Here is a 27,318-nt window from a genome sequence, read left to right as displayed (position 1 = left end):
AATCCCTGCATGCCTCATGAAGACCTTCATGACACACACATGCAGTGGAGCCACGGGCATATCCAGTTTTAATACAGCTGAGCTGCTCCTTTTTCGAGAACATCTTTGATACCAGCTGTTCAACCGGTCTCTCATGGATGACGCTATTCTTCACAGCACAGCGCATGCGTAAAACATTGGATGGATGAGTCCTTATACTGTGAGATAGGTTGGGTATTACCCTAAAGTATATATATGCAAGAAATACTGGTTCATTTTCTTGGCATTCATACAACAGCAACAGTATTGCCACTAATAACTTGCACAAAAATTTCCCCTGTTAATTTGAAATCATGATGGTAGGAGGAAACCAAAAAGTATAATGGAGGTTGAAAATTTTGTTCACTATGTAACATCTACCATAATTTCCTAAGTCCACAGCAATGGTAACATTATGTCGAGCATAAGATTCTCTCGACCAGTAGGAAGTAGTCTTCCAGTCTTCTGGGTTGGATTGTGAATCAAGGACTTTCAGAGTTTTCAATCTCTCCATCACTTCCTTCATCCAATACTTCTTGTACTTTTACTCCTCTATTCTGGATACTCTCCTCCACTGTATCCACTCACCTCTTTCCGAGCCTTCCTATTGTCTTCCTCATATTATTTCTCAAGACTAGAATAGGATTTTTTTCTTCTTCTACTTCAATGACCTCCACAGTTTTCTCTCTCCACCTCTTCCTTCCTTTGTCCAATATTCCTTCTACTTTTCCTCCTCTCTTCTCTATACTCTCCTTCACCGTATCTGACCACCTTTCTCTGGGCCTTCCCCGTTGTCTTACTCCTATTATTTTCTTTGTAAATACTCGCTTTGGAACTTTATACTCTTCCTTTCTCATTATGTGTCCGTACCATTTTGGCTTACTGGTCTCTACCGTGTCTTGCAGTTTAGGGAATCAAATTCTCTTTCTGACTTGTATGTTTCTGATTTTATCCCTTCATATCTTCCCAATTATTCCTCTAAGGAATTTCATCTCTGCTGCTTAGATTCTGTTTTCATCATATTTTGTTGTTGTCCATGTGCCTGTCGTGTATGCCGGAATACATTGAGTACAAAATTTTCTTGCATTTCTCTTGGACGTCCTGGTTCCACACTATACCTCTCACACATTGATAAAACCCATTGGCTTCTTGGATTCTCTTTCCAATCTCTTTGTTTTATGGGAACAGTATGTGGTAAATATTGCTGGAATGAGAGGCATATGGGAATGCAACTAGGTAACACTGAAAAATATAACTTGTGAACAAACTATATTTTAAAATTTTACACTTAACTGGAGAAATCAACTGAAGATAAAGTTATTAATCCTTTATTACAGTACCAGGATTATTTTTTCAGTCTCTTAATGTGCAATTCTTTCATTTTCTTGTGAGTGTGCTCAGTTGATGGTCAACAAAATTTCTGGTCTCTTATGACTAGTTTTGTTAAAAATGTTTTATTTCCCTTGCCATTATGCATGAACCATAACCTCTAAAACTTATTTTCTTCTGTTAGAAGTTTTTGGTAAAACATTATGTCAGGAGTTTCTAAACTTAATAATTAGAATGTTAAGTATATCATAATGGCTTTTTATTATTGAAACATAAATCTATTCTGTGGTGTTCCTAGATAGTAGCCTTTTCTTTTTGGTCTGCTGTTTGCGATACTGTTTTATCCACGTGCTGATGAAATACTGGTAAGCTCTACGTGCTTCTATAACGGAAGTCGGATCTGCAGGGTTGCTTGCTCGTAAGTCTAAATGGTGGGCCCCTTCAGGTATAATTACAGCTCTTACTGAAGTAGACATACTTCGTAGAACTCCTCCACTTGACCAAGGATCTAGGAGTCCATTGCTGCAACATGGAAAACAAAGTGAAATAATGTTATTACATATAGAATACTCACAGGAATCAATAACCATCTTTAACATTAAGAAGGAACTACAAAACATAAATAATTTTTGAACACCCGTTACTCTTTCCCATTATATTATAATAACGAAATGAAGTCAAACTTCTGAAATGGTCTCCCGTCTAAACCACAGGGCAGAATGTCATGGGTTTGTTATGTACAATTGCAGCTGTGCTGTGATATAGGGAACTTTTTATTATTTGTAAATGTTCAAATCTTCAGTCTGCCAAAACCAATTTTGATTAATAAATTAATACACTATCTGAAAAAGAGAACATATTATAACAGTACTATACTTGAAAAAGAAAAACCTTAATTAAAATAGAAAGACATGTTTCATTCCTAAAAGAACATTAGCTTCACACATCACACTGAAATATTTATGTTTAAATACTTATGAATTTTAATTTTGGAACCTATGTTAATGAAGTCTTCTTTTGCCTCTGCTCCAGCATATACTGCAAGGTGTTCGAAAAAAATTGTTTCTCTGTTTTTGGCGTGAGAACAACTGGCTACCTGTTCGTTGACCTTGTCATGCCCTTCACCCTGGCTAGGTCAGAGACACACTGTATCCTACTTCTAGGTGTTCTACTTTTAATGCTCCTGATGCTGATGCTTCGTTTTGTCCTTAAAACAGTGATGACCGCTAGGTTAACACTGGGACTCCTAATTATTTGAATAATATAATCCATGGAACTGTTTAACAGTATTGCTGGTATACTGAAGAACATTGATTTCCCATGGATGATAACATCCATTTCCATTGCTTAGGGTTCATCAGAGTCTTTCTTTAAAGTGTTAGTTTCACACCACTAAAGTGATTCTTGATTAGTACGAACCGTATTGAACCTGCCTAGGATTTGTTACGACCAGCTATTTTTGGAGGAGTTGACTGATCAAGCAATCTTCAAAACCAACACAGGATTGTCATAGATAAATTTGAATAACAGCACCTTGAAATGTTGGTGGCTGACATTCAGAGGAGGACGCATTATCTTCAAGGGGATGAGTTACCTGGTGTCTAAAGGTGCTGAAGTTGCTATCCTTGCTGTAAATTTAGAACATTTCTTGACCAATATTTGTTACTTTGTCTGTTGATTAATAATAAGTATTGCAGAGTTTTACATGTTTCATGTCAATGTTCGTGTCAAACTAGCAGTACTCTTTACACTTAGCAAATTGGAATGAGTTTGATGATAAGTGCATATGAACAAGATAATGAACTGTACTACATAACAGTATTAAAAAGATGAAGTAGGACCATCATGTTCTTCAAACCAAGGGGCTGAATTACATTCAGTAAGCTATAAATTTGCATTATTTCTTTCCTGAAGATTTACTTAATGTTTGTATTACTTTAAATTTCAGTACACATATTTTGCTGCTGAACACATGGTCTCAGTGTTCCTTATAACATGTACTTAGGCTACTTTAATAAATCCTGATATTTACTGATCCTGATAGCAAATTACCCAATAAATCTAGATGAATATTATTAATATTGTTTTACTGTATGTATTTGTATTAGGTCCAATTGCAAATTGAAAACACTCTCTATTGATTTATTTTGTATCCTTACATCCTTAATGCCTCAAAAACTTTCCTCACACTTTCTTGGGGTTTATTGGTGATGATTACTTTTGACTTTCAGGAAACAGTTAAGTGCACAACAACTATAATCTTATTGGTGTAGAAAAAATCCTTTATGTTTGCATACTTACGCTAGTTTGCTTCTGAGACATGATTTTAAATACCCCTCCCCCCTCAAACTGTTATTCTAGAAATTATGGAGGAGTAAATTCCTCTGATACCAAGTTTTAAGTTTCTAGGATTTCTGGAAGTGCCTTAATTCATATCTATTTAAACATTGCTATGCTTTAACTTTAGATAACTGTTCAGTGCAAATGTGCTGCAAAGTCTTCACAAGTGCACTGTATGTTGTTTTTGCATTATCATGTGTTCATTTCAATAAAATATTTAACAACTTTGATAAAACAAAGCTCCAAGATTCTGAAGGAAACTGGATAAAACTGGTGAGTTTTCAATCATTTATACAAAAATTATAACATTCAAAATTGTTGTGTGTTGTGGTAAGTTGTTGATTCAAAAGGATAAGATAATCAACCACTTGGGAGGATGAGTTCTTCTCCTCAAAGACTAAGGGTATCAGTTAAAAACAGAAAGGCCAAGAAAATTCTCCCGCTTTTGCTAATCAATGGAGGGTATAGTTCCGCCATCGCTGTCTTAAAGGTCGGAAGATAAAAAGAAAAGAAAATATACACTAAGTGTTCTTAGAAACTAGGATAACGACTGACTCTGGCTGGTCAGTGCATATTCCGTGATATTTTAGATAATAAAGTAGGCTTCCCTCAATACTCTTGACAGTTCAAGCAATATTTTCTGAATATTACAATAAATTTCCCAAGTACAGCATTCCTAGATCTTTTTCAAGAACACCGTTCCTAAATTTTGAATGTGCAGGGCACACTTAAATAGTCAAACTTCAATAACTAGTGGAGTAGAGACAGCTATTGTCAATTATTTCATAGCATGTGTAGTTGAAAATTATTTCCGATATTTAGCCAGTCAGCCTTTTAATATTTATTAAGCATTTAGTGTAATCTTACCTGAAGATTATGTTTGATGTTGTAGAGATATCTTTTCCTCCATAAATTTTAACTGCCAAGTCAGGCTGAGGTCGAACTTTCCATTTCTTGTAGCATGTATCAGAATACTGGGTAAAATCCCATGCTTTCTTTTCAAACATATCATGCCTGCCATCTGAACACATGGGCATTACCATCTCTGTACAGGCCTGTTGAAAGAAAAACTGGATGTTAAGGCATGAAATCTCTCTTCCTTTTTATAATATTACACTTATATCACCAGTACACTGCTTTTATATGGAAAGATCACCAGTATGCTCCTGCAAAACTGCATTATTCAGACAGCTGGTTTAATATTTTGTCTTGTCAGAGTTAAAAATGGTTTTATATATAAGTTTCATGGACTTTATGAATTTGTACATTAAAAAATGAGAAATATCCATAATGGCAACTCCTTATGCTATACCATTTGAACATTTTAATAATTAAAATGCACCCCTTATCATCACTCTAATTATTACTAAGGATGGGAAGGTATTCCTCTCTGTTTTTCATGCCTTCAGATGGAACATAAGGTAATATTCATTAGGGGTAAAGTGAGGAAATGATCAGAAACGAGCATGATATCAGTGTTCTGTTTAGTGCTGACATCAACTGGGAAGTATCTGAAGCCTCCCATAAAGCAACCATGACAGAAGAGCAGCTTCTTTACAGTCTGGTGGATATTCTTTGTTTTGTGATATTTTATTATTAGGAAGTCAATTCAGTAATTGCCAGGTAACATTATAATAATTTTACAGAATGTGGTACTAGAGGAAGTAATAATATGAGTTTATTTGTTACAGTTTTAATATCTAACTTTGCTAAGAAGTGGTGATGTGCAATTTCCACTATGACTAGTGTGATGAGAGCGCCCACAATTGCAGCGAGAAAGACACTTGCATCGTATGCGGTGATATAGACCAGGTCAAAGAAAAGTGGTATAAGTGAACTCTATGCTTAGATTGGGTGCATGCAGAATGCCATAACTATGACACCTTAAAGTTTAATTATTGTTTAAAGTGACTGATGAACTAGTGATTTATCTATCTATTTATTTAATTTTTATGTGTTTCTCCTATGGTTCTAAATAGGCGATCAGAATTACCTATCTGTTTGGGCAACTCCAATCAATTACAGAGTGTTGTAATAATCTCCATTTTCTCTGTTAAGATAATATTTTCTGTACTTCTATGTGTAATCAAGAATATAACATGCCAATAAACAATTATCCATTTTGCTTGATTTCCTAGGAAAAAAACCTGATTTCTATGTCATCACTTAAGTGATTGGAATTCCCCCTTTCTGTCCCTACATATGCTCATTTGCTAGTTACTGAAAGGAACAGACAAGTGAAAATAAAGTCATATATATCAACTCTGACAGAAGATTGTAAATACTGTAAAAGAAATTGCAAAAGTGAAACATCAGCTATGTCATGTAAGAAAATGCAATACTTCAATTGGTCAAATCAGTCTGAAAAGTGGCTATAATAATTGATTTAGTTCAGATAGTACAAGTATGATGGTTTTGTTGATATTAAAGAAAAGGAATATAAATCAAGTTACAATGTTTTGATTTGCCAGCGTGGCTTCCCGTGATTACTCAAAACTGTATGTGAACTGCTGTCAACAAACTTACTAATATGGGTACAGAATGCTGTCTTGCTAACATTATGTTTCAATAAAAATGTTTTCTGATTGTTTTTCTCACATTATTGCAAAACGAATCCAACTGAAGTGGCTTTCTCGATGTTGAAATGGCAGGAAATCAAGAAGGCAGTAAAAATCAAAGAAGTGTTCGAGGCTCTGAATATTTTCATTGTGTTTATAATGGGAATTAATGTTCATAGGAGGGAAGGAGGTTATGAAGTGTGCTTAGTAAAATAAATACACCCTACTACAATAATGTCCTCTGGAACCTTGAAAATTTTGGAGTTCACAAAACAAAGTCATTATGAAAAATACATCCATAATGATAAGTAATTTGACTAATTAACTGCCTGTGAATAATTTGAGGTTCTGTGGTTCTGATATTATTTTACTAAGCAGATTTTCTAATTTTCAGGTACTTAACTAAAACATATCTTTGTGGATTTGTGTAATGTTCGCATTTCTATTTCAGCTGTTGAAGTATTGCCAGCAAACATATCCGGGTCTAACAATGACCGACTGGAACTAACTTCAATGATTGAGATATTTTCATGCGAGATACCTGCCTTACCCAAATATACTTCAAGGTACATCACAAGAGCAAAGACTAAAGAATGGAAGTACTACTATTCAGACACTGAGAGTGTACTGGAGGACAATTAATAATAATGTTATTGGCTTTACGTCACACTAGCTAGGAACTTTTTTGCTCTACGAAGCCGAAATATAAATATTACTGGTATATGCCAAGCATTTGATAGGGTGGATCATGGGAGACTACTGGCAAAAATGAGTGCAATTGGACTAGACAAAAGAGTGACTGAATGGGTTGCTATATTTCTAGAAAATAGATCTCAGAGAGTTAGAGTAGGTGAAGTTTTGTCTGACCCTGTAATAGTTGAGAGGGGAGTTCCTCAGGGCAGTGTTATCGGACCTTTATGTTTTCTTATATATATAAATGATATGAGTAAAGGAGTGGAATCGGAGGTAAGGCTTTTTGTGGATGATGTTATTCTCTATAGAGTGATAAATAAGTTACAAGATTGTGAGCAACTGCAACGTGACCTCGAAAATGTTGTGAGATGGACAGCAGGCAATGGTATGTTGATAAACGGGGTTAAAAGTCAGGTTGTGAGTTTCACAAATAGGAAAAGTCCTCTCAGTTTTAGTTACTGAGTTGATGGGGTGAAAGTTCCTTTTGGGGATCATTGTAAGTATCTAGGTGTTAATATAAGGAAAGATCTTCATTGGGGTAATCACATAAATGGGATTGTAAATAAAGGGTACCGACCTCTGCACATGGTTATGAGGGTGTTTAGGGGTTGTAGTAAGGATGTAAAGGAGAGGGCATATAAGTCTCTGGTAAGATCCCAACTAGAGTATGGTTCCAGTGTATGGGACCCTCACCAGGATTACCTGATTCAAGAACTGGAAAAAATCCAAAGAAAAGCAGCTTGATTTGTTCTGGGTGATTTCCGACAAAAGAGTAGCGTTACAAAAATGTTGCAATGTTTGGGTTGGGAAGAATTGAGAGAAAGAAGAAGAGCTGCTCGACTAAGTGGTATGTTACAAATAAGTCTACATAAAATCATGTAGATAATAACCACATTAAACGTGGAAAGTATTGAATAGGTGGTTTTTTTATTAAATTATCCTTGATATCTACGCCTAAGTGGTATGTTCCGAGCTGTCAGCGGAGAGATGGCGGGGAATGACATTAGTAGACGAATAAGTTGGAATGGCATTTATAAAAGTAGGCAAGATCACAATATGAAGATAAAGTTGGAATTCAAGAGGACAAACTGGGGCAAATATTCATTTATAGGAAGGGGAATTAGGGATTGGAATAACTTACCAAGGGAGATGTTCAATAAATTTCCAATTTCTTTGAAATCATTTCGGAAAAGGCTAGGAAAGCAACAGATAGGGAATCTGCCACCTGGGCGACTGCCCTAAATGCAGATCAGTATTGATTGTTTGATTGATTGAACTGAATCTTAATGAGGCTCATAGTTCAATTTCATTATGATACTACACCCTAATGTTGGTGGCACGAGCACTCTACACTCAGGGTCTTGGACAGGTTCTTCTTATTAAGAGATGGTCTCCGGTAAACTGAACGCCTCAGCTAGCTATCGTGCCCGAATGAAAATTGAATATGTTAGTTTATACTCCCCAGGTTGATCGATGATGAGATGTGACGATAATAACAATCTGCGTTGGGTATTCTATTGGGCGATCGAAATGTCAAATTGAAAGTATGGTGTATCAAATCAGTTAAATAGAATGTGTACATTATCCAGTTTCAAGTACATCGATGAACCATTAATATCCCACACAATCATAGACAATCTAATATTTGCTTTAAGCTTGTTTAAATTAATGATGTTGACATTGTCTTATAAATCAGAATGAACGCAGTGTTGAAATGGATTATCAGAGATGGTTGATAATATCTGTGTTACATTAGTAATGACTGAGATATTCTGGATAGGAAGAAGTTTATTCAAAGAAAAATCTCTAAATAAGTCAAGACGAAACCAAGGTTTGATGTGAACTTCAAATGGGATAAACAAAATGTTGAAATTGCAATCAGACATTGATTTGAACATAATACAATGTAATGCAGTGATAATGTTTCATCGTCCATTAAATTCCAATTATTCAAGTTATTTAGACGAACACTAGCTCACAACAACCATTAATATTATTCTTTCAGTTATTATGGAAATGATATCCGACAAGTAAACTTATTTCTTGAATAAAATGACTGTATCCACCTATTCAATAAAATTATATTTTGTAGTGATTAAATTCTACATGAAATATAAACACTAGTTAGGGACATGTTTCGCCCTAGTTTTGGGCATCTTCAGCCTAATACTAATCTTAAGGTCAAGTCTTAAATCTATTAACATTGGAACTTAATACTAAACTTAAATTAATATCAAATAATAAATACAATGGTCTTATGCTTATGACATATTTACATAGTTTACAATATGTACATTAACTAAATGCCAGAATTTATGAACAAGGAAGCAATAAAATATTTTATTTTACAATGACTAGGAAACGTTTGAGACGTCTGGATGGAAGTTTATGCAAATGTGTACGTATTGGCTAGAGATTGATCACAGCGTGAATTGGAGTATCTCCAACTGTTTGACTAGAGATTGATCACAGCGTGAATTGGGGCTTCTCCAACTTTATGGATGAACATTACGTTGAAGTTTTTACAGCTGGTTCATTCAAAGGTGGTTATGGTCATTATCATAAGTTTATTGTTGCAAAACCGGAACCGTGGTTAAAGGCGATCATGTTGGATTTGAATATTCCTTTAGAAAGAAGCATGGTTGGACGGTAATGTTTAATAGGTTAAAGCATGTATGTTGGAAATATATTGTTGGTATTGTTCTTTGGTGCTCATTTGATAAATTTTTTTTAATATTATGCCATTCTTGTAGATTAACGTCCCCATTGGTGCATTGTTCAACCGCATAAAAGTAGATGAACTTACTTACCTTGTCGATGTTAGCTGGAACCGCCTGTTCCGTTTGCGTCTGAACGACTAACCTTACTACTCCTAGTGAAGTATTGATGCGGTGACAGAGTGTGGAGCATAGAGGGGAAGGGGAAGTGAGTTTCAATTTTGTGCGTCTGTGTTGTTGCTTGAGATGCGTTACTGGAATTGGATTGGGGGGCCCAGCATTAGGCGTGGCAATTGGAGTGCATTACGTGTAATGCTGTGATTTAAACAAACTGGGGACTTTATTCTGATTTATGGCCAGGATTAACCTCGGAGTTGCCTCATATAATGGATTTTTATAGTCAATAACGTCGTTAAGATTATTATTTTTATTATAAGTTAGGTTTTCCGTCTCGTTCAATAACTTCCCTTCAATTAGGCTTCTAACAATCGTCAAATCCTTCTCAGTTGAGATGAATTTATGGCCTGTTTCACTCATATGCTGGCTCATGCCCGAATACTTGTTATGTTTGGAAGCATTGTAATGTTCCAGGTACCTTGTGTGAAAGCTCCTCCCTGTTTATCCAAAATATGTGAACTTACATTGTGCACATTTTAACCTACGAACACCAGACCCTTGTAGATTAACGTCCCCATTGGTGCATTGTTCAACCTTGGGAGGAATTATATGATCTCTGTAACTGAATAAGAGAAAAAAGGGATTTAGAATGTGAATGTAGAGCCCAATAATCGTAATCGTAAAGTGAAAGTGCTTACCGCATAAAAGTAGATGAACTTACTTACCTTGTCCATTTTTATGCGGTGAGCACTTTCACTTTACGATTATGATTATTGGGCTCTACATTCACATTCTAAATTCCTTTTTTCTCTTATTCAGTTACAGAGATCTCATAATTCCTCCCAAGGTTGAACAATGCACCAATGGGAATGTTAATCTACAAGAATGGCACAATATTCAAAACATTTTTATCAGATGAGCACCAATGAACAATACCAACAATATATTTCCAACATACATGCTTTAACCTATTAAACATTACCATCCAACCATGCTTCTTTCTAATGGAATATTCAAATCCAACATGATCGACTTTAACCACGGTCAATTTAAGATTATTAAAATTTTATTAGTCAACCTATTCAATACAAATGATATTTGCAAAGTTAGGACTTACATCCTATTAAACTAAGGTCTAAAGGGACATGTTTCGCCCTTTAAAAGGGCATCATTAGCCTTTTTACATTCATGCTAAAGGTAAAAATCAGGATCCTGATTGTCGAAATAAGAAAAAGTATATAAAATGAGAATAAAAATTAGAATGAATATTATACAATATGTGCAATCATGAGTTCTTAAATGACAATTGACAATTAAAAATCATTTAAAATGTTTGCGAAGAAATAAGAGTTTGTATGGTTATTACATCAGCAATCTTAAAATGATCTTATAAAACTGTACAAACTAGGCCTTGACCAAATAAATAATAAGAAAGTCTATGGCTAAAGTTGCCGTATCAAGGTTCGTGAAATTCGGCTGGAAGCAACCTGATTTTAAATGGAGAGCAAATTAGAATCCAATGGCCACTCAAGACAACATAAAACCTCTCTCGTTGAAAAGTCGTAATGAAACTGTAGTATGGCGCATGTAGATTATAAAGTTGTGTCCAATCAATCCATTAATTTCATATTTTACGAAGTGGGATCGCGGTCTCAGTATTTTTGTTGAAGGAGTTGTGAGAAGTTAACTAATAAGTGCCGCTGTACAGATTTTGTCAGCTCGTATACCGATGGTTAAATGGGAACATTCTTACGTGTTGGCTGTAGTTTTGAATGTGGATTGACTATTGAAGAAATATGGTGCAGAATCTGTAATGAAAAGGAGAATAAAAAGGTAAGAAGTTTAGAGGAAAAACGGTTAAATTAGGGTGATATAAATTCAATTACTTATGTTCTCGGTTTTTGCGGTATGAACTTGTTGCTTGTATGGTCTCGGAACGAGTGAGGTTTGAATGGCGTGTGTTGTATCTGTGTGGAACTGAGGGAGGGGGGTGTGATGGATGAACGGAAATAGGCAGAGCGTTGAGCACACGCCATTCAAACCTCACTCGTTCCAAGACCATACAAGCAACAAGTTCATACCGCAAAAACCGAGAACGTAAGTAATTGAATTTATATCAATTCCCCTAATTTAACCGTTTTTTCCTCAAAACTTCTTACCTTTTTTATTCTCCTTTTCATTACAGATTCTGCACCATATCTGTTCAATAGTCAATCCACATTCAAAACTACAGCCAACATGTAAGAATGTTCCCATTTAACCATCGGTATACGAGCTGACAAAATCTGTATAGCGGCACTTATTAGTTAACTTCTCACAACTCCTTCAACAGAAATACTGAGACCGCGATCCCACTTCGTAAAATATGAAATTAATGGATTGATTGGACACAACTTTATAATCTACATGCGCCATACTACAGTTTCATTACGACTTATCAACGAGAGAGGTTTTATGTTGTCTTGAGTGGCCATTGGATTCTAATTTGCTCTCCATTTAAAATCAGGTTGCTTCCAGCCGAATTTCACGAACCTTGATACGGCAACTTTAGCCATAGACTTTCTTATTATTTATTTGGTCAAGGCCTAGTTTGTACAGTTTTATAAGATCATTTTAAGATTGCTGATGTAATAACCATACAAACTCTTATTTCTTCGCAAACATTTTAAATGATTTTTAATTGTCAATTGTCATTTAAGAACTCATGATTGCACATATTGTATAATATTCATTCTAATTTTTATTCTCATTTTATATACTTTTTCTTATATCGACAATCAGGATCCTGATTTTTACCTTTAGCATGAATGTAAAAAGGCTAATGATGCCCTTTTAAAGGGCGAAACATCTCCCTTTAGACCTTAGTTTAATAGGATGTAAGTCCTAACTTTGCAAATATCATTTGTATTGAATAGGTTGACTATTAAAAATTTTAATAATCTTAAATTGATGTACATTTTCAATACGGACCAAATATGAAGTTTGCAACATGTAATTTAACCATGGTTCCGGTTCTGCAACAATAAACTTATGATAATGACCATAACCACCTTTGAACGAACCAGCTGTAAAACCTTCAAACTAATGTTCATCCATAAAGTTGGAGAAGCTCCAATTCACGCTGTGATCAATCTCTAGTCAAACAGTTGGAGATACTCCAATTCACGCTGTGATCAATCTCTAGCCAATACGTACACATTTGCATAAACTTCCATCCAGACGTCTCAAACGTTTCCTAGTCATTGTAAAATAAAATATTTTATTGCTTCCTTGTTCACAAGTTCTGGCATTTAGTTAATGTATATAATGTAAACTATGTAAATATGTAAGAAACATAAGACCATTGTATTCAGTATTTGATATTAATTTAAGTTTAGTATTAAGTTCCAATGTTAATAGATTTAAGACTTGACCTTAAGATTAGTATTAGGCTGAAGATGCCCAAAACTAGGGCAAAACATGTCCCTAACTAGTGTTTATATTTCATGTAGAATTTAATCACTACAAAATATAATTTTATTGAATAGGTGGACACAGTCATTTTATTCAAGAAATATTTTTTATTGTATCTTCAATACGGAACGAGATTAGTTACTTGTAAAATGATATCTGACTCCGTCAAATATAAATGGGCCTAAACATTATACTGAAAATGTGTTGTCATACGTTCCACCTTTAAAATTTTTAAATTTTATTTTATTATTTTTTATATAATTATTTAAAAACATTAAAAAATAACGGAACATATTTCATCTATCTTGTAGACATCATCAGCCGAAAAGTTTTTAAGATTAAGAACAAAGAACAAGGACAAAAACACATTAAAATAAATCGGACTGCCGAATGCGTCAGTTAAAATGTTGAAGAATATGCTGGAATGTTCTGAGCACAACACTTGAATGCCGGTACTGTTAAAAGTGAAATAATTAATAAATAATTAAATAATTTTTATAGTATTGTAAAGGTGGGATATTTCACCGTATCTTTTAAGTGTTCGTACGATAATGCAGACTTTATAATGAAATTCATTTTATGCCTAAACATTATAACCTGTCATAATGATCATTATTCGGCTTCGATATCATTCCATTGGTTATATAGAAATTATTGTTTTATATGTGAAAAATTTTCTGATGGATTACATTTGCTTCCTGTGCCTGGTCCTACCAATAATGCTATTTCATTATTAGAAATTCAAAATGAAATTATATATGAATTAATCTATCCTAAAATATACGATCCTGAGTGTACTTGCACAGAAATAAGACTAAACACGTAATAGCCTCCACACAAACTTCCGAGGATATATCCTAACAGTAAGAAGAATAAGATGACATGAAACAAAAACAATTTAGAAAATCATATTTAGATAATAAAAGCAACAGATCACGTGATATCAAATCTACGAATTAAATTACTACTCAATCCATGAACTGCTACTACTAACTTTTATTAGATATCATGACGTATATCCTCGTAGCTATGTGTGTAGTAAATAATAACTATACCACACATATCCCGTCATAAAATCAACATATGTAACATAAAGTGGTACGGATCATTAATATGACATCATAACCCCGCTGGAGTATATCTTTATAATATAACCAACGATAATTCATGAATAGTAATCACAACCATTACTAAGTCAATGTTCTCATATGTATACATAAAATATATAATGAACACACATGTCACCCTAGACACGCAATATACAGATGAAAAGTATGCATTTTATGATGGATTACAGTGTTAAATCTCGTCAAATGTCATACAAATTCAAATGATTTCATACGCACGGCACATCTCATAATATGAATCAGGTACATTTGGACACATCACACGCCTTCAATGCATATCTTAATATAATTCAATACCAACCTACCATTTACCATCACTTGTAGAAACTTCGCAGTCAGTTAATATTCACTTATCACTCACGTACACTTCGCCTTAAACCCATTAATATAAATACACGTGTCTATTATCATCCATAAATCAACACCAAATACACAACTTACCTGCGTAATATCAATATTTGACATCATAATATGCAATACCTAAAGTAATTATTCTATTATAAGCCATGCCGCGAACAATACTTAACCATTAATTCAGTAACCCACTTCATAACGTTGACATATGACAACACACATCATAAAACCCATCATCATTACTTCTTAAATAGCTTCGAAATAAATGATCTACAAATAATTACAGCATCCATTAACATTTTAAGCTCAATGTTGTACACGTCACACATGTGAATATTTAATTAGAAGTTAATTATACTATGAATTTTTGATTGATTGATTGATTAGCATGTGAATATTTAATTCATTATTGTATTAGCGTGTGACGATTTAATTAGAAATTAATTATGTGCCAATCACAAATTTATTAGGGATTAATTACATCGTCATTACGAGGAAGTTCGGTATGACAACACAGTATGATCTAATTACCAGGTAAATCATGTAGGAAGATAGTGTAATAATAATAATAATAATAATAATAATAATAATAATAATAATAAAAATAATAATAAATTGTAATGATGGTGATCATACAAATATTAGTATCATAAAAACCGGTGTTGCGTTGTTAAGTCTTGATTGTGAGGAATAATAATAATAATATTACCCGATATTGAGGCCATCGAAGTCGGTACATTTCAACAAATGTTAACGTATAAATTTCGACATTCGTGGAAGTGCCTTATTAATTCATATTTATTTAAACATGCTATGCTTCAACTTTCATTTAATGGTATAGAAATAGAGAACTCTTCAGTGCATATTGCACCCGACAGGGGCATGACCCAAGGACCTCTGGTTAATACTGGTCCGTGAAATTACAGACGCAATGATCTTTGAGGGAATAAAACCAAAACTAATTAATAATCATATCATTAAAACAGATGAAATGAGTATTTTAAATTTATTCTGCAAGATTTCATTACTTGCGATCTATTGCGCAATATTGTCCTTTGTGTAGCTGGAACTCGCGGCAGAAGCCAAGCCCACCTAGACTCGGGCGGGGCTGCAATCGGTAATTCCCCATGACGTAACTTGAGAGAAGACATCCCTTCCTCACGACGAGGAGAATGAGGGGAAGCAAACTTTTTCGAAACCAAATATGGAAACCATCTTTAATTCAGACTAGCCAACTTAATTATCTACGATCTAAAAATAATGAAATTCGAATTCTGGAGTCGTCTCCCGATTTTAAAGAGATAAATGTTACTGGGACATTTATTTAGAGTGTCTAATGTCCTCTTACTCGATAACTTTCAGATGAAGAAAGAATACTGTGTTGTTTCTGTATGGAAAAGTACCGGGGCATCTGTTTATTCTCATGACACCTCCTTGACAAGGGAGTTCACTCTCGCGTGGTAGGGGAAGCCGGACAGATTTTAATTAATTACAGAAGATCCTACAAAAAATAATCATACGGATATGTCTCAATCACATCAGGTGAATACTGGTCACCTGATGGTTGTACTATTTGACCTCTAATGGGCCGTGGATAGGCCATATGCAGATTAGGGGTGGGAGAAACGGTCTCCTTGTAAAAAGCACTTCCGAGGGCGAAGCGCGTCATTCAGGACTCGCAGCTTACCGACGGCGGAGCTATGTTCAGTTAAGCTCCCATTGATCCTTTGTTTAAGTGAACTTAAACTTAATTTTCAAGTGAAATAGCGTAGTGTACGTAAATAGTGCATAGATTTGATAGAAGTGATACCATTGATTAAACTTAAAAAATCAGTGACGTGTTGCGAATACTCAATACTATTCGTAATATTATTATTATTATTACGGCACTACTGTGTCATGTAGTAACAAAGGTATATGGAATCCGATACTGAACCGCGGATTGCGAAGTAATATCCAAAATCGTGGCCGGACGTTCACACTGAACGCAACTAAACAGATTTTGAAATAAATAGTGACATGTTGTGTGCCTAGGCATACCGCCAGCGGCTTCATCAACCAGGAACTATGGACTTCCAGCCTGAAGGAAGAATGGTGCCACCGGTAATTGCTTTGGTGCCAATGGATCAGCAGTAAACCAGAAATGGGCTTCCCGAGCTGACAACGGGTCATCAAGTGATGGAGACGAGTATTTTTCACATTATGGCCTGATTAGAGGGGACGGGAATTATTTATCATAAGCTGACGCTATCATGTTAGGGATAAAACTGAAATGTTGTAGTGCCAAAATGGAGCACGTACTTTTATTTCTTATTTTATTTAATAACAGGTCTGAACGATTTAAATATAAATGATTGTGACAATAATTTAATAGGTTTGCATGCAGTAGAAGATTTACTCAGTTAGTTTATTTTGGGAGACTTGTGTACAATTAAGACATCAGGAGACTAGTATTTTAGTAAATTTAGGGTAATTTAAGCTAGGCTGTAGTTGATCCTGTATCAATAAATGCATGACTGATAAATAATATAAGTATGCGACGTAAGGCCCCAGAGTCACGAGAAATGAAGATGGAACTGATACCCCAGGCCTCCTTTGAAATTTTTAGCTAGGGAGTGTTACAATTTAGCTGGATTATTTGATCAGGTTTATCATAATTTATTTACAATTTAATTAAGTTAATTACCATGTTAATATTTAATTGAGTTAATTACCGTGCAAATATTTAATTGAGTTAATCACCGTGTGAAAATTTAATTGGGTTGATCACTGTGTGAATATTTAATTAGAAGTTAATTACACTATGAATTTTTGATTAATTGATTGATTGATTGATTAGTGTGTGAATATTTAATTCATTATTGTATTACTTTGTGACGATTTAATTAGAAATTAATTATGTGCCAATCACAAATTTATTAGGGATTAATTACATCGTCATTACGAGGAAGTTCGGTATGATCACACAGTATGATCTAATTACCAGGTAAATCATGTAGGAAGATAGTGTAATGATGAATCCAGCAATAATAATAATAATAATAATAATAATAATAATAATAATAATAATAATAATAATAATAAAAATAAATTGTAATGATGGTGATCATACAAATATTGGTATCATAAAAACCGGTGTCGCGTTGTGAAGTCATGATTGTTTAAAAGAAATATATGTGTTGAATCGAGGTGATATATTGAAAGCCGATGCAATTTGCTTAATGTGGGATAGACCTCAGTTTGTTGTGAACGCACCTCGGAATGGCGTGTTTTTGTTAAATAAAGGGCGTGTTATGCCTGTGAAGGCAGAGGCCATTGACCACCCGTGGTAGAGGGTTGGGGGAGCTTGACCTAGTAAACAGAAATGTATTTGTGTGTGTGTCCGCTCATATAAGAGGAAAGCCTTGAGTTAAGGAAACAAGGCCTGTAGGAATCGGCTAATTATGGGAAATATTCAACACGCCAGAATCAAGTATTCGCTAATAAATGACACGGCGATTGGTACCAGTATTTGTTAGTTTACTGTCGTTACTCATTTGAGTATAATGTAGCTAGGGAGTTCAATGTCCTACTTTCATCCCAAGGGTTGTCAGTTCAGTTCCCTACGTCGGCATTGGTACTCCACAATGCTAAAATGCAGGATGGGGTGCCTCACGTGTTCATTGTATATAATCTGTGTTTCTCTATGTTGTTTATGTAACATGTTGTGACTATAATTAGCGTCGGGGATGGTTCTGACCACTGGCGCGGCGAACTGCATTCTAGTGACGGTCGGTTCAAACCCGGGCGTTTGTTCCACATTTATGTAATTTCTTTCATGGTATTTCGTTGGGAAATAATTGTGTTTTTAGCATAGGGATTGCTCAGACTTGTTGCATGAGTGTTAATCTTATTAGTCAATAATGTCATATAGCCTCAGTGTTTATGGTAAATGTTTCCGTTCGTATCATGTCACGGCGAATCGCTTTGCGATAAACAATACTCGGATCCATCACACACGACTACAAGTCGATAACAAACCACAACAATTGTTAATAATTCATGTAATTCATTTGTAAACATAGATGCGTCATTCCCATCATCATCAAGGTTTAATAAACCGCTTATATTAATTTTAAACTTTAATTCGAGTGTGTTCTCATTGTAGTTAAGTATGCCACGTTTTTCCTACCCTGTATGCCATTAAGGTAATGTTAGATAAGCGCCTCTTTTATTATATTTTCAACCCGTTAACGCCCTGTAGATATCATGCCGGAGCCTTTTCTGGGTAGGGGCGGGTACAATATGTGATGCAAAGTCTTTACGAGTGCACTGTATGTTACTTTTCCATAATCATGTGTTCATTTCAATGAAACATTTAAAAACTTTGATAAAACACCATTTTCCACTAGAAGGCATGGAATGTCATTACCTTGGATATATTTTATAAGATGATTTACACACATTAATGAATTACTATTTGCCATTAGGCTTGATGCAAATGGGATAAACTGATATAACTTGAAAACAATATGATCTCACACACGGGTAGATAATGCAAATATTGAGCTCGAATTATTATTATTATTATTATTATTATTATTATTATTATTATTATTATTATTATTATTATTATTATTATTATTATTATTAATTGTAATGTATGGCTATGAAGTGTTTGCATCCATTTAGTATTATTAATATTTACATCATGTACAGACGATACGATCGGATTATGTGAGAGGTTATGTCATGAAACATGTGATGTACATATGTATAAGTTTAGTTAATGTAAGAACCTGTATTTAACAGTATATAATTTATTATTACTACCTGTATATATGATTTGTAATCCACTACAGTATTGTGAAACACTATGTAACATCCAGAATGACGTATCTATACATTATAACCATGTTGTTAGGCACTCAAGAATTTACGAGAAGGTATTTTGTAACATATCTTTCTAGAAGCCTGGCCAGGCACATATATAAGGAGTTGGTCTTGATGGTAGAGACGAGTTACTGTTTAGTTGGAGTTATGGTTTAACAAGAGTTATGCTTTTAACCTCGTGTTGTGTTTGGGCAGACATCCTTGTGAGCAGACAGCAGTCAATTGTTTCAAGGTTGTAATCTCCATGTGCTCCAGGATAGGCAATTGTTAAAATGGTGGTTTGTAGATGTGATGTTTTGTTGTGACGGCCGTTAATTAGGTTAAATGCATGTTTAACGTGGAGATAAATAGTTCTAAATAAATAAGTGTACCAACTGACAGCATTTTGTATGAGTCTTCATGGATACATCAGGCTTTTTTCCCATACTGAGCCGTGCTAACCGAATATCGTCAGATGCTTTGGAATTTAATTTAATCCAGACACTAAACTCTTATTTAAATTTAGAGAAATTTTGAATATAATGTGCACATTTCAACTGCTGGGCAGCAAAAACAGTGGCTATTCCTGTCATTGTTACTGATATAACAAAGTCTTTAATTGAAGCACTTTTGAATCGGTTACTGGAAAAGGAAGAATGTCCAACCAACCCTGTTTTGAGAAAACTGGAAAAAACTTAATAGCATTCATATTATTGGTCCTGGAGTTTTGTGATGCATTGCAAAGTTGTAAAGCTATGCAGCAGGAACATTATGACAGCCAGATAGAGGGCATTTTCACAACTGATTAAAAGTAATTTGAGGTAGAAAGTCTTGGACATTCTTCCTTTTTCGAACAATTCAAATTTTCAAAGGTACTGAAAACTTTTTAAAGAGAAACACTTGTTTATATCACCGTAACCAATTAGTTTATTGCATATAAATCCACAACAGATACAAGGAATACTTCTTAGCATGGCACATACCACTCAACATTGCAATTCCTTACATGAAAACATTTTGTTTTCATTGCCCTAATCAATTTCTACAACAGACTGATCATCACTTCTGGTCAACCACTGAACAATATTATTGTAAAATCCCTGATACTCTGAAGGAATGTACTTCATTATTTTCTGAACATCTTCGATTTTCTTACGATTGAGAGGAACCACTTCTTTGTATACTTTGTCCAGGAACTGTCGGTATTTCTAATCCCTTAAGAAGCCTGAAGAAGCTGAAGTTTAGTTCATCAATAAACTCCGATGCACGTATGTAGCCTGGTAGCTGTGATTTATGGATTAAATGTCTATATCTTGCAAGCGAGAACTTAACTTTTGTTTGGCTGTCTTGAAATATGATGGCCACCACTGCTTAAATTCAACTATATCTTCATATTCCATGACTTTGGCTTGAAATGCATGAGACTTCTTTCTGCAATTCACTATAATTTCAACATACTGTTCAACTGAATACACCCTGTCTCGTCTTCATTACACTCTTTTGATGACAGAAAAATCCCTGTCACAAGGCAAGAAAGAGTGACCTCGTATTGGAAAATAATGTTGAATTGTTTGAAATTTTCCAATCATGGTAAGATAAATCAAAAATCAAACAACAATGTTATTCCTGTTTTGTCCAGCACAGGAATCAATAAAAGGTGAAGTCCTCTAACTGTGTCAGGAAGTCTACGTAAATAATCATACAAAAAGTTGCACACCTCGTTTGGACCACGGTAACAATAAAAATGAGCTGTGTTATCCTTTAGGTTATGAATTCCAAATACAAATAGCCAGAGTTTTCTTAAATAAAACATTTATTGGACAGGCAGACAAGGCAAAGGGACATTCTGCATGAATTCAAAAACAATCCCTCCTACATCATCCCTTTCTGCACACAGGTTAACGATTTCTTCTTGTTTTTTAAAAAAACTTCGTAGCCCTACGCTAATGAATAAGCAACTCCGCAACTTCAGCTCTTTTTGTCGTTTCGTTTAGAAAAGTAGACTTGATCTTGGCTCCAAGTTCCTCGCAGGTAGAACACACGTCAACCTGTGGGCGTCCAAATTTATACTGGAAGTTTTCTTTAAAGTATTTAAAAAAAAATTCATATTTGATATTCAGATCAGGGTTCTCTTAACAAAAAGTGCATGCATTTTTTTCACATTTAAGTCTGCGTCCAAATAACAAACAATTTTTCCATTCTAATGTGACTGATGAGTTGGAAAAATCTAATATCTTTATCTATCTTGAGAATAACATTTGGTTTTAGAGCATTTCCTCTATTGAGGTGTCGATACCTATTATCATTTGGAGACTGACCATTAACGAGTAGTGTTCTTAAGCGAACAATAGCCTTATCACTTAGAGCATGTAAACTTGAATAAGCTTTGTGGCACACAGGTAACTTCTCAGAATCCTTCATAGCATAACATTTAAATGTACCCTTTTTCACAAATCTTGGTTCCTCTTTTTTACTTCTTCTTCTTGCTACTGGTGTATACTCTATCAGTCCCATAAGGTACAAATCTGTCTCTTTCTTAGTTCTGCTATCATACACTGTAGAGAAAATAGTCATTTGCTGCTCTGCTGTAATTCTGTCAAATCACCTGTTTGGGCAACTGCAAGAAACGTATAAGAGAAATATATTAGGGAAATATAAGCAGAGTTAATGCACATATAAATTATATCCATATGTCCAAAATAAACAACATTATCACACATAAGGGTAAAAAAAACTTTTTAAAAATTACCGAGTTTCACAAATACCACCAAGTTATAGATACTCTTGAAATAACAAAACTATATGGTACTTACCGATTTTTAGGTCCAGTAGATTTTTGCAATACAATAACACATTTCAAAGTAATGTATTGATGCCACAAGGACTTGACCCTCTTGTGTTTCTCTTTTCTATAAGCTGCAGTATTTCTAATGCCTTTTATTCTTAGTAGCACTTGATCATCAACAGACTCACTTTCGCTCATTTTAACGCTATTCGTCACTGTAATATTTCTAAACGTATTGTTTATCACCATCAGTAAATTGCAAATGGCAGTGAATAACTCATCCAACACCAACAGAATAAGAACACACTCTCCTCGCAAGATTGCGCTCCACGCGACTCCCGTGCAGTGGCGCTGTTCATGGCAGTGTGTGGAAAAAAGATGAAAGTCCGGAAAATCTTCCCTTTTACACTCACCTGAAACTATGATGGCCCACAGATCCCAGCGTTTTACAGGGACATTCATCCTTAATCTACCAATTGACGCGTCCATGTATCGTGAGCAAATTGTATATCTCAGCTTAAATTTGAGAAAATTGGACATTCTTCCTTTTTCCAATCACCGATTCTTTTATATTCTAAATATTTTTCTAGTGCCCCCAGGACAATCAATGAAAAATGTATTTTTGACATCTGTGTTGTTTTGTTGTTCCTGGTTTGTCATGAGTACCATGCCGGCCAAATCAAAATTGAAAATTAGCACATTAGTATGACATGGAGGATCAACCCACTTTGTTAACTATAGGAATGGAGCAAGTTGACAGCCTGTGTTAAAATTATGACATGAAAAAAGTTAAAATTTCTCCAAAATCACTCAACCTAATAAATCAAGAGAGAAGACATGTAGAAGGAAACTTTTAAATTTATCCAAAATCACTTCAAGCTAGCAAATATAAGGAGAACTACAGAAGAGACAGTAAAATTGCGCTGAATAGCTTCTCATACAAGCGGCTCGCTACAACACAGACTGATGAAGCTGAAGTATAGTTGACCAGGAAGAAGTCTGACTGCACATGTGTGCCTGATTTATATATCTGCGATTATTATCTGTGGGAGATGTTGAAATGAAAAGTGTATCCAAAACCCTTACACAAGAGAAGAACTGCAGATAAATATCTGCCAACATTATTTTGAACATCTCACTGGGTGTGATTCGATTACTTTGGGCATTTCTTTTACAGCAGAGTAAGTTTTTAGTCCCTTAATTTCATAAGAAAGAGCTTTCTAAGGCAGTTATTTATGTTACATTTCATAGATATGACATTTTACCAGCCAGTACATGAGCAACAATGTGTCAAGTTGTGCCATGGCTTGAGTGGTGTAGAGCACAGTTATACAATAACTGTATAGAAAAATGAATCCAGGAGTTCCATTATGGCATCATTGAAATATTGATAATCTTAGTCCAGAAGATAATGCAATTCCATTAATTGTTTACACCCTACACAAGATTACATTGAAGGTTAAAACAGTATGTGTGCCAGGCTGAATGGCTCAGACAGTTAGGGCGCTGGCCTTCTGACCCCACCTGGGCAGTCTGATCCTGGCTCAGTCCGGTGGTATTTGAAGGTGCTCAAATACGTCGGCCTCATGTTTGTAGGTATACTAGCACGTAAAAAACCTCCTGCAGAACAAAATTCTGGCACCTTGGCATCTCCGAAAACTGTCGAAACTAGTTAATGGGACGTAAGAAACAATATTATTGTTATTATTATTATTATTATTATTATTATTATTATTATTATTATTATTATTATTATTACTAGCTGATGTACCCGTGCTTCGCTACGGGATTCTTAGCAAGACTGAATTAATGGCTTTCCTAACTGAAGTCAAAATATGTCATTACAGAAACGTCACTAGGAAAGTAGCGATTAAAGCAATGTTATCATATAAAATAATCAATCAAATTAAAAAACGCACACATTCTCACTTTTAACAAATAGTACTACAGTAACGATCTAACAGATCAAAGTTCCAGAACTGGAAACTGGAATGACCAGGTCGCAGACTGCCGTGAACACTCATCTGGCATTATTCCATTAAATATGCACACTGCTCATTCCAATCAGTGCCGCAGAGTGGGGATTGAACAGCTCGAATGCTTTGATGAACCAGTGTGTTATGTACCAGTAGTATCAGAAAATTTATGAACCAGAGGAATGGCATACTAAAGAATAAAGTTATCTAGCTCCCCAGCTACTTCCCGCCAATATTCAGGCAGACTGTTACACTAGGTACGATCAGGCGAGTTGGCCGTGTGGTTAGGGGCATGCAGCTATGAGCTTGCATCCCGGAGATAGTGGATTCGAAGCCTACTGTGGGCAACCCTGAAGATAGTATTCCATGGTTTCCCATTTTCACACCAGAAAAATGCTGGGGCTGTACCTTAATTAAAGCCAAGGCCGCATCCTTCACACACCTAGCCCTTTCCTATCCCATCTTCACTGTAGGACATATCTGTGTCGGTGCGACGTAAGGCAAATTAAAAAAATACTCGGCACGCAGCAGTAATCGTATCTATCTGAGATGAGTGGCAACAGAAGACACAAAGCACATCACAACAAACAATGGTCAATGTAATGTTATTGTTGATACATTTTATGAGCGTTCTATATTGTAGGCCTTCACATTTAGTTTTCTTTCGACTCTGTGATATTAGGACGTCTTATAAAATTAATTATAGCGTAGACAGTAGTTCCTTCTTCTCCGACTGTACATACCGATTTTCATTAAATCCTGTTTACCCATTTTCTCGTGACTCGGCGCTGATATGAACTTGGTAACAAAAATCGAAATTCATGAATATCTCTGTGATCATAGCCGGTATGGTAACAATGTATAAAACATAAATGATCAGAAATTTGATACTATATAACTTTAGTTATGTAGTATTTATCGATATGACCACTAATAACGTAATTATTTGGGAAATACATTTTAGGCCTTCCCTTAAACTACCATTTCACTCAGCGTAAATGAAATTTATTATGACCTAGATTATAGCGACTTACTCCCCAACTTTGCATGGGGTACCGATTTTCATTAGTATAGGACCACTAATAACATAAATATTTGGGAATTCAATTTTAGACTTTTAGACTATTTTTTCTCAGCGTGAATACAATTATTTATGGCCTAGACTGTAGCGACTTATTTTCCGACTTCACCTACCGGTTTTCGTTACGATACGACCGTTAATAACATAAATATTGGAGAATTAAATTTTATACCTTCCCCTAAACTACTATTTCACTCGGCGTGAATCAAATTATTTACGGCCTAGATTATAGTGACTTATTCCCCGACTTTGCATACAATTTTCCATAAAGTACAACCACTAATAACATAAATATTTGAGAATTAACTTTTAGGCCTTCCCCTAAACTACCATTTCAGTCAGCGTGAACAAAATTTTTTACGGCCCAGATTGTAGCGGCTTATTCCCCGACTTTGCATACCGATTTTCACTAAATCATACATACAGACAGACAGAAATTACGGAAAAGTGAAAAGTGTATTTCCTTGTTACTGTGGACACGACTGATAGAGAAATACCATCCTTTTTAAATTCTGAGCAATGTACAGACAAAACTCTTATTTTATATATATAGATTATTATTATTATTATTATTATTATTATTATTATTATTATTATTATTATTATTATTATTATTATTATTTTGGAAGCAGTAAAGAAATTATATTATGGGACTACTTTCCTGCAGGATGTGAAGGTACTTACCTGAAAATCCCAGCCTCTCTCTCCCAAATCAGAAGTAGCATCTTCTCCAATATCTAAGCATTTTGTCTTGCCAGTGTAATTGGTGTATACAGATATAGCCTTGAACAGTGACTGCAAGAGAGGCTTCTCCTCCTGTTTTGAGTCAGGCAAAAACTGACATGCAACCTAAGAAACAAAAAATAAAAACAATTTTACATCAACATACTTGACTAAGTTTCATATTTTATTGGAATTTGATGAGACTTTTATATGCATAGGCTGATATACGCAGTGAAATTAGGAAGGATCACCACCACCACCACCACCACCATCATCATCATCAGGAAGCGCTCTCCCTCCTCAACTCAAATCCTCCTTTGAGCGAAAGGTACAGGAAATAGAAGAAATGTTGGATATAAATCATATTGTACCTACGTGATTTTTCAACAGTAAATGCCATTCAACTTCCTCTAACTAGATGTTGCCTAGGAGAAAAAGCATTCCAAAACACACTTATTTATTAACATTTCCTTGGTTGAATGGTGAGCACAGTGCTCACCTACTGATATTATTATCTATATTATGAAATTGAATGCAGGTGAACTTGTGAATCTCCATGTAGCTGGCAGTTAGGGTTTCAGGGAGTTTGAGTAATGGGATTGGTGTGGGGTGGTGTTGACGTCTGTAGCAGCAAGACATTGTTTTCATCCACAGTGCACTAAGAATGAGTGCTGCGCTCACCCTCAACCTGTAGTGTTACTGTATTCATACAATCAATTATTGTCCAGGATTTTATTTTTTACTATTCATTCTTGAGAATTTGGTGATAAATGATGGCTCAAGATGAGACGATTAGACAGTGGCTGATTGAAGAGATAGATGATAATATTCCCAAGGATATATGCCAAGGGAATACTGATGAATCAGACAATTTGGATGCAGAACAACCTGCGAATAATGATCACGACAGTTCTACGGAAATTTCTGGTGATGAAGCAAATGCTGATGCGCCCAACAATCCTGGCCATCAGTATGTTGGTCGTGATAATATTATGTTGTGGAATATTCATCCGCCTCCCTAAAGCAGGCAAAGATTAAAAAGGAACATAGTAATTCATCCCCCTGGAGTGAACATACTAGGATAAAATTCAAAGACTGCGTATGATTTGTGGTCTCTGGCCTTTCCCAAATAATGTGCTTGTAGAAATAGTGCACATCGAAGAGTTTTCATGATGCAAGTATTGAGAAGGAAGAGG

At 35.0% G+C, this 27,318-nt stretch overlaps 1 protein-coding gene across 2 annotated transcripts in view; it reads right to left on the bottom strand.

Annotated features, from left to right (window-relative positions):
* Positions 1 to 1,319: 1,319 nt before the first annotated feature.
* Positions 1,320 to 27,318, bottom strand: part of LOC136867135 (lysosomal Pro-X carboxypeptidase) — a 143,591-nt gene continuing 117,592 nt past the window's right edge. For both annotated transcript variants that reach the window (XM_068227033.1, XM_068227034.1), the window contains 3 exons: positions 26,084 to 26,248; positions 4,555 to 4,742; positions 1,320 to 1,869 (listed from right to left, as the gene is read on the bottom strand). In XM_068227033.1, coding sequence (XP_068083134.1) covers positions 1,626 to 1,869; positions 4,555 to 4,742; positions 26,084 to 26,248 — 597 coding nt within the window. In that variant the 3' untranslated portion in view covers positions 1,320 to 1,625. The remainder of the gene's footprint in view (positions 1,870 to 4,554; positions 4,743 to 26,083; positions 26,249 to 27,318) is intronic.

Source organism: Anabrus simplex, chromosome 3 (assembly GCF_040414725.1).
Source record: "Anabrus simplex isolate iqAnaSimp1 chromosome 3, ASM4041472v1, whole genome shotgun sequence".
Lineage (NCBI taxonomy): Eukaryota > Metazoa > Arthropoda > Insecta > Orthoptera > Tettigoniidae > Anabrus > Anabrus simplex.
This window is presented reverse-complemented; position numbering and strand designations above follow the sequence as displayed.